Source organism: Oncorhynchus nerka, unplaced genomic scaffold (assembly GCF_034236695.1).
Source record: "Oncorhynchus nerka isolate Pitt River unplaced genomic scaffold, Oner_Uvic_2.0 unplaced_scaffold_2332, whole genome shotgun sequence".
Taxonomy (NCBI): domain Eukaryota; kingdom Metazoa; phylum Chordata; class Actinopteri; order Salmoniformes; family Salmonidae; genus Oncorhynchus; species Oncorhynchus nerka.
In genome coordinates this window covers 17630-26354 of record NW_027038982.1, presented here as the reverse complement: position 1 = coordinate 26354, position 8725 = coordinate 17630, and the positions used below count along the sequence as shown (strand labels likewise).

The following is an 8725-nucleotide window of genomic DNA, read 5'->3' as shown; positions in this document are numbered from 1 at the left end:
GGACCAGCTCAGAGAGGACCAGCTCAGAGAGGACCAGCTCAGAGAGGACCAGCTCAGAGAGGACCAGCTCAGACAGATCCAGCTCAGACAGATCCAGCTCAGAGAGGACCAGCTCAGACAGATCCAGCTCAGAGAGGACCAGCTCAGACAGATCCAGCTCAGACAGATCCAGCTCAGAGAGGACCAGCTCAGAGAGGACCAGCTCAGACAGATCCAGCTCAGAGAGGACCAGCTCAGACAGATCCAGCTCAGACAGATCCAGCTCAGAGAGGACCAGCTCATGAGCTCCATCCGCAGCAGATTTGTATTTAGAATGGAAAATGAATGTGTTTATGCAGCAAATGTCAGTGCATCGATTAATTCTCTAATTAAAACCAATCATTTCAAACTAAAACGTATCGTTCCTGTATTTTATTGGAGCCCATGTATTTAGGTATCTATCAAATTATCTTTAAAGGGTAAGATGCATATCCCTAGTGTCTGTATGTGTGTGTGTCAATCCTATTTATGTGTGAATATGTGTGCGTGTGCCCAATAGTGTGTGTACCTATTAATGAGTGTAAATGACTGTGTCTCAGGACTCCCTGGCAGCAGAGATTGAGGGCACCATGAGGAGAGAGCTGAGTGTCGAAGACGAGGTGGCTTTCCAGGACCAGAAGTGAGTATAGAACACACACACACACACCGACAACAACAAACACACACACCGACGACAACAACAAACACACACACACACACACACCGACAACAACACACACACACACACCGACAACAACAAACACACACACAAACACAAACTCCCTCACGACGCCAGGACAGCGGAGTCAATCACCACCTTCCGGAGACACCTGAAACCCCACCTCTTTAAGGAATACCTAGGATAGGATAAAGTAATCCTTCTCACCCCCCTTAAAAGATTTAGATGCACTATTGTAAAGTGGCTGCTCCACTGGATGTCATAAGGTGAATGCACCAATTTGTAAGTCGCTCTGGATAAGAGCGTCTGCTAAATGACTTAAATGTAAATGTAAATGTAAACAGAAGAGCAAAAGCAATCAAAGCAGAAGCTCCTCTTCTCTAACTCCCCTCCTCTAACTCCCCTCCTCTAAATCCCCTCCTCTAAATCCCCTCCTCTAAATCCCCTCCTCTCTAACTCCCCTCTAACCTCTAACTCCCCTCCTCTAACTCCCCTCCTCTAACTCCCCTCCTCTAACTCCCCTCCTCTAACTCCTCTTCTCTAACTCCCCTCCTCTAACTCCTCTTCTCTAACTCCCCTCCTCTAAATCCCCTCCCTCCTCTCTTCCTCTTCTCTAACTCCCTCCTCTAACTCCTCTTCTCTAACTCCCTCCTCTAAATCCCCTCCTCTCTTCCTCTTCTCTAACTCCCCTCCTCTAACTCCCCTCCTCTAACTCCCCTCCTCTAAATCCCCTCCTCTCTAACTCCCCTCTAACTCCCCTCCCCTCTAACTCCCCTCCTCTAACTCCCCTCCTCTAACTCCTCTTCTCTAACTCCCCTCCTCTAACTCCTCTTCTCTAAATCCCCTCCTCTAACTCCTCTTCTCTAACTCCCCTCCTCTAACTCCTCTTCTCTAACTCCCCTCCTCTAAATCCCCTCCTCTCTTCCTCTTCTCTAACTCCCCTCCTCTAACTCCTCTTCTCTAACTCCCCTCCTCTCTTCCTCTTCTCTAACTCCCCTCATCTCTTCCTCTTCTCTAACTCCCCTCCTCTCTAACTCCCCTCCTCTCTTCCTCTTCCCTAACTCCTCTTCTCTAACTCCCCTCCTCTAACTCCCTCCTCCTTCTCTAACTCCCCTCCTCTCTAACTCCCCTCCTCTCTAACTCCCCTCCTCTAACTCCCCTCCTCTAACTCCCCTCCTCTAACTCCCCTCCTCTAACTCCCCTCCTCTAACTCCCCTCCTCTAACTCCTCTTCTTTAAATCCCCTCCTCTCTAACTCCCCTCCTTCTCCCCTTCTCTAACTCCCTTCTCTAACTCCCCCCCTTCTCTAACTCCTCTTCTCTAACTCCTCTTCTCTAACTCTCCTCTTCTCTAACTCCCTCCTCTAACTCCCCTCCTCTAACTCCCCTCCTCTAACTCCCCTCCTCTAACTCCCCTCCTCTCTAACTCCCCTCCTCTCTAACTCCCCTCCTCTCTAACTCCCCTCCTCTAACTCCCCTCCTCTAACTCCTCTTCTCTAAATCCCCTCCTCTCTAACTCCCCTCCTCTAACTCCCCTTCTCTAACTCCTCTTCTCTAACTCCTCTTCTCTAACTCTCCTCTTCTCTAACTCTCCTCTTCTCTAACTCTCCTCTTCTCTAACTCTCCTCTAACTCTCCTCTTCTCTAACTCCTCCTCTCTAACTCCCCTCCTAACTCCCCTCCTCTCCTCCCTCCTCTCTCTAACTCCCTCCTCTCTAACTCCCCTCCTCTTCTAACTCCCTCCTCTCTAACTCCCCTCCTCTCTAACTCCCCTCCTCTCTAACTCCCCTCCTCTAACTCCCCTCCTCTAACTCCCCTCCTCTAACTCCCCTCCTCTCTAACTCCCCTCCTCTCTAACTCCCCTCCTCTCTAACTCCCCTCTTCTCTAACTCTCCTCTTCTCTAACTCTCCTCCTCTAACTCTCCTCCTCTAACTCCCCTCCTCTAACTCCCCTCCTCTCTTCCTCTTCTCTAACTCCCCTCCTCTAACTCCTCTTCTCTAAATCCCCTCCTCTCTAACTCCCCTCCTCCCCTCCTCTCTTCCTCTTCTCTAACTCCCCTCCTCTAACTCCTCTTCTCTAACTCCCCTCTTCTCTAACTCCCCTCCTCTCTAACTCCCCTCCTCTCTAACTCCCCTCCTCTAACTCCCTCCTCTAACTCCCCTCCTCTAACTCCCTCCTCTAACTCCCTCCTCTAACTCCCTCCTCTAACTCCCCTCCTCTAACTCCTCTTCTTTAAATCTCCCTCCTCCTCTCTAACTCCCCTCTTCTCTAACTCCCTCCTCTCTAACTCCTCCTCTCTCTAACTCCCCTCCTCTAACTCCCCTCCTCTAACTCCCCTCCTCTAACTCCTCCTCTAACTCCCCTCCTCTAACTCCCTCCTCTCTAACTCCCTCCTCTAACTCCTCTTCTTTAAATCCCCTCCTCTCCCTAACTCCCTCCTCTCCTCCCCTCCTCTCTAACTCCCCCTCCTCTCTAACTCCCCTCCTCTAACTCCCCTCCTCTAACTCCCCTCCTCTAACTCCCCTCCTCTAACTCCCCTCCTCTCTTCCTCTTCTCTAACTCCCCTCCTCTAACTCCTCTTCTCTAACTCCCCTCCTCTAACTCCTCTTCTCTAAATCCCCTCCTCTCTAACTCCCTCCTCTCTAACCCCCTCCTCTAACTCCTCTCCTCTAACTCCTCTTCTCTAACTCCCCTCTTCTCTAACTCCCCTCCTCTAACTCCCCTCCTCTCTAACTCCCCTCTCTCTAACTCCCCTCCTCTCTAACTCCCCTCCTCTCTAACTCCCCTCCTCTCTAACTCTCCCTCCTCTAACTCCCTCTCCTCTAACTCCCCTCCTCTAACTCCCCTCCTCTAACTCCCATCTCCTCCCCTCCTCTTCCTCCCCTTCTCTAACTCCCTCCTCTAACTCCTCTTCTCTAACTCCCCTCCTCTAACTCCTCCTCTTCTCTAAATCCCCTCTCTCTAACTCCCCTCCTCTCTAACTCCCCTCCTCTAACTCCTCTTCTCTAACTCCTCTTCTCTAACTCCCCTCCTCTAACTCCCCTCCTCTAACTCCCCTCTCCTCTCTAACTCCCTCCTCTCTAACTCCCTCCTCTAACTCCTCCTCTAACTCCTCTAACTCCCCTCCTCTCTAACTCCCCTCCTCTAACTCCCCTCCTCTAACTCCCCTCCTCTAAATCCCCTCCTCTAACTCCCCTCCTCTAACTCCCTCCTCTCAACTCCCTCCTCTAACTCCTCTTCTCTAACTCCCCTCCTCTAACTCCTCTTCTCTAACTCCCCTCCTCTCTAACTCCTCTTCTCTAACTCCTCTTCCTCTCTCTAACTCCTCTTCTCTTCTCTAACTCCCCTCCTCTAACTCCCCTCCTCTCTAACTCCCCTCCTCTCTAACTCCTCTTCTCTAACTCCCCTCCTCTCTAACTCCCCTCCTCTCTAACTCCTCTTCTCTAACTCCCCTCCTCTAACTCCTCTTCTCTAACTCCTCTTCTCTAACTCCTCTTCTCTAACTCCCTCTCTAACTCCTCCTCTAACTCCCCTCCTCTAACTCCTCTTCTCTAACTCCCTCCTCTAACTCCTCCTCCTCCCCTAACTCCCTCCTCTCTTCCTCCTTCTCTAACTCCCCTCCTCTAACTCCTCTTCTCTAAATCCCCTCCTCTCTAACTCCCCTCCTCCTCCCTCTCTAACTCCCCTCCTCTAACTCCTCTTCTCTAACTCCTCTTCTCTAACTCCTCTTCTCTAACTCCCTCCTCTAACTCCCCTCCTCTCTAACTCCCTCCTCTCTAACTCCTCTCTCTAACTCCTCTTCTCTCTAACTCCTCTCTAACTCCCTCTAACTCCCCTCTAACTCCCTCCTCTAACTCCCCTCCTCTAACTCCCCTCCTCTCTTCCTCTTCTCTAACTCCTCTCCTCTAACTCCTCTTCTCTAAATCCCCTCCTCTCTAACTCCCTCCCTCTCTAACTCCTCTTCTCTAACTCCTCCTCTCTAACTCTCCTCCTCTAACTCCCTCCTCTAACTCCCCTCCTCTAACTCCCTCCTCTAACTCCCTCCTCTAACTCCCCTCCTCTAACTCCCTCCTCTAACTCCTCTTCTCTAACTCCTCTTCTCTAACTCCTCTTCTCTAACGCCCCTTCTCTCTAACTCCTCTTCTCTAACTCCCCTCTTCTCTAACTCCTCTTCTCTAACTCTCCTCTTCTCTAACTCTCCTCTTCTCCCTCCTTAACTCTCCTCTTCTCTAACTCTCCTCTCTCTAACTCTCCTCTAACTCCCCTCCTCTCTAACTCCCCTCCTCTAACTCCCTCCTCTTCTCTACTCCCTCCTCTCTAACTCCCCTCCTCTCTAACTCCCTCCTCTCTAACTCTCCTCTCTAACTCCCCTCCTCTAACTCCCCTCCTCTAACTCTCTTCTCTAACTCCCTCTCCTCTCTTCTCTAACTCCCCTCCTCTCTAACTCCCTCTTCTCTAACTCTCCTCTTCTCTAACTCTCCTCCTCTAACTCTCCTCCTCTAACTCCCCTCCTCTAACTCCCTCCTCTAACTCCCCTCCTCTAACTCCCTCCTCTTCCCCTTCTCTAACTCCCTCCTCTAACTCCTCTTCTCTAAATCCCCTCCTCTCTAACTCCCCTCCTCTCTTCCTCTTCTCTAACTCCCCTCCTCTAACTCCCCTCTTCTCTAACTCCCCTCCTCTAACTCCCCTCCTCTAACTCCCTCCTCTAACTCCCCTCCTCTAACTCCCCTCCTCTAACTCCCTCCTCTAACTCCCCTCCTCTAACTCCCTCCTCTAACTCCTCTTCTTTAAATCCCTCCCTCTAACTCCCCTCCTCTAACTCCCTCCTCTAACTCCCCTCCTCTAACTCCCTCCTCTCTAACTCCCCTCCTCTCTAACTCCTCCTCTCTCCCCTCCTAACTCTCCTCCTCTCTAACTCCCTCCTCTAACTCCCCTCCTCTAACTCCCCTCCTCTAACTCCCCTCCTCTAACTCCCCTCTAACTCCCTCCTCTAACTCCCTCCTCTAACTCCCTCCTCTAACTCCCTCCTCTAACTCCCTCCTCTAACTCCCCCTCTAACTCCCCTCCTCTAACTCCCCTCCTCTAACTCCCCTCCTCTAACTCCCCTCCTCTAACTCCCCCCTCTAACTCCCCTCCTCTAACTCCCCTCCTCTAACTCCTCTTCTCTAACTCCTCTTCTCTAACTCCTCTTCTAACTCCCTCTCTAACTCCCCTCTTCTCTAACTCCCCTCCTCTCTAACTCCCCTCCTCTCTAACTCCTCTTCTCTAACTCCCTCCTCTCTAACTCCCTCCTCTCTAACTCCCCTCCTCTCTAACTCCCCTCCTCTCTAACTCCCTCCTCTAACTCCCTCCTCTAACTCCCCTCCTCTAACTCCCTCCTCTAACTCCCCTCCTCTAACTCCCCTCCTCTAACTCCTCTTCTCTAACTCCTCTTCTCTAACTCCTCTTCTCTAACTCCTCTTCTCTAACTCCTCTTCTCTAACTCCTCTTCTCTAACTCCTCTTCTCTAACTCCTCTTCTCTAACTCCCCTTCTCTAACTCCCCTCTTCTCTAACTCCCCTCCTCTCTAACTCCCCTCCTCTCTAACTCCCCTCCTCTCTAACTCCCCTCCTCTCTAACTCCCCTCCTCTCTAACTCCCCTCCTCTAACTCCTCTTCTCTAAATCCCCTCCTCTCTAACTCCCCTCCTCTAACTCCTCTTCTCTAACTCCTCTTCTTTAACTCCCCTCCTCTAACTCCCCTCCTATCTTCCTCTTCTCTAACTCCCCTCCTCCTCGAACTCCCCTCCTCCTCTAATTCCCCTCCTCCTCTAACTCCCCTCTCTTCCTCCTCTCCTCTCTTCTTCTCCTCTCTTCCTCCCTCTCTCCCCGTCCCCAGAGTTTCCCAGAAGAAGGTGTTTCAGACTGTACGCCTCCCAACGAGTCGGTAGAGCGAGCTGCGGCGATGGCCACGCCCCCTATCCCCGGCTCGGGAGGCAGCTGCCTGGTGATGACGGCCCAGCCCTTCCTGTCCGCACAGGGGATCGACCAATCCCACGGCCGCGCCAAGTGAGTTACCCAGGTTGACCCTGATTGTTAGACCTGCAGTCTAAAGCACCCGTATTGACTGTGGTGGATTCATTGAGTCAGTGGCAACAATATGTGAGAGAATTTAAAGCATATTATTTGATATGATTTCATTCAAACTTATTTCAGTGAATTTAGAGCCTACAGAGGAGTATATTTGGGTAAGCATGTGTTTGTGTTGCGTGTTTGTCTTTGTAGTAGGGAGGAGGTCCCGCTCGGCAAGCCTGGCGCACCAGGAGGAAATGACCTCGTGTCGGCGCTACACCGCCTCTCCCTGCGGCGGCAGAATTTCCTGTGCGAGCGGCAGTTCTTCCAGGCAGAACGCGACAAGAAGCTGGAGGCCCTGGCTGGGGGAGTGGAATCGGATGTGGAGGGGAGTGGCTACAGCTCACCAATGAGCAGCGTCATGTCATCCTTCACCAACCTATCAGAGTTCTCGGTCTCGTCCAGCTGTTTTAAGACCTTCCTGCCTGAGAAGCTGCAGATCGTCAAGCCCATGGAGGGTAAGGATACGTTCATGCTTTAAGTGTAGTCATGATAATGGGCGCGTTCCAGGCTGTGCGATAAGCAGCCCCGCTGCACAAATTGACCAGTGATTGAATGCCACATCATCTTTTGCAGTCAAGCATCAGATTTCAGTATGTTAGGCTGCGCAAATCTGATCTTTTTGTCACGATTTTATCAGAGGTGATTGGTCAGTAGACCAATACCTGATGTGAAAAGATGCGATTGGACAAAAGACCAATTGGTGAGAAAAAGATCAGAATTGGTCTGTCTGTCTAAACACACCCTTAGAGATGTGGTTACTGAATGTAGGTGGCCTGGAATGCAGCCAAAAGCTATGATATCTATCCAGGAGTTATTCCTGACCCAATATCTATGATGTCTATATTATCATATCTGTATACTGGTACCAGTTTGAACCCACTTGGTCACATTATGATATCTGTCAACTGTAACACTCCTAATTGTCATCTGTGAGTAACGCATTTGACGCCTGACCCCTAACCTTTAACCTCTGACCCCTCTAGGCTCTCTGACTCTGCACCACTGGCAGCAGCTGGCCATGCCCCACCTGGGCACCATCCTGGACCCCCACCCGGGCGTGGTCACCAAGGGCTTTCGGCCCCTCCCCCATGATGCTCTCGCCGACACCGTCTACCGCCTCACCGACCTGGAGGAAGACGAAGAGGGAGGCGACGAAGAACAGAAATATGACATGAGAGGTACTTTTATTCACTATGTACATTTCACAATTGATACATACATACATACATACATACATACATACATACATACATACATACATAGTGGGGCAAAAAAGTATTTAGTCAGCCACCAATTGTGCAAGTTCTCCCTCTTAAAAAGATGAGAGAGGCCTGTAATTTTCATCATAGGTACACTTCAACTATGACAGACAAAATGAGGGGAAAAAATCCAGAAAATCACATTGTAGGATTTTTAATGATATTATTTGCAAATTATGGTGGAAAATAAGTATTTGGTCACCTACAAACAAGCAAGATTTCTGGCTCTCACAAACCTGTAACTTCTTCTTTAAGAGGCTCCTCTGTCCTCCACTCGTTACTTGTATTAATGGCACCTGTTTGAACTTGTTATAAGTATAAAAGACACCTGTCCTGTCCTTTAAGTAATTCATGCAAATTAATTACTTAAAAATCATACAATGTGATTTTCTGGATTTTTGATTTAGATTCCGTCTCTCACAGTTGAAGTGTACCTATGATACACATTACAGACCTCTACATGCTTTGTAAGTAGGAAAATCTGCAGTGTATCAAATACTTGTTCTCCCCACTGTATGTATGTATATATATAAAAATATATATTTTTTTAAATCTATCTATATAGATATTGTAAAATGATTGACTGGGCAATATAGATAGATAGATAGATCTCTCCTATTGTAAAATTACTGACTGGGTATTATATATATAGATAGATA

The 8725-nt window shown here is 49.6% G+C and overlaps 1 protein-coding gene across 1 annotated transcript; it reads left to right on the top strand.

Annotated features, from left to right (window-relative positions):
• Window positions 1-6143: 6143 nt before the first annotated feature.
• Window positions 6144-7985, top strand: LOC135567239 (trafficking kinesin-binding protein 2-like; the record flags this gene model as incomplete). Its single annotated transcript, XM_065014661.1, has 3 exons — window positions 6144-6741; window positions 6958-7262; window positions 7791-7985. Coding segments are annotated over exons 1-3 (604 nt in total), but the record flags the coding sequence as incomplete, so codon positions are not given.
• Between the last annotated feature and the right edge of the window lie 740 nt (window positions 7986-8725).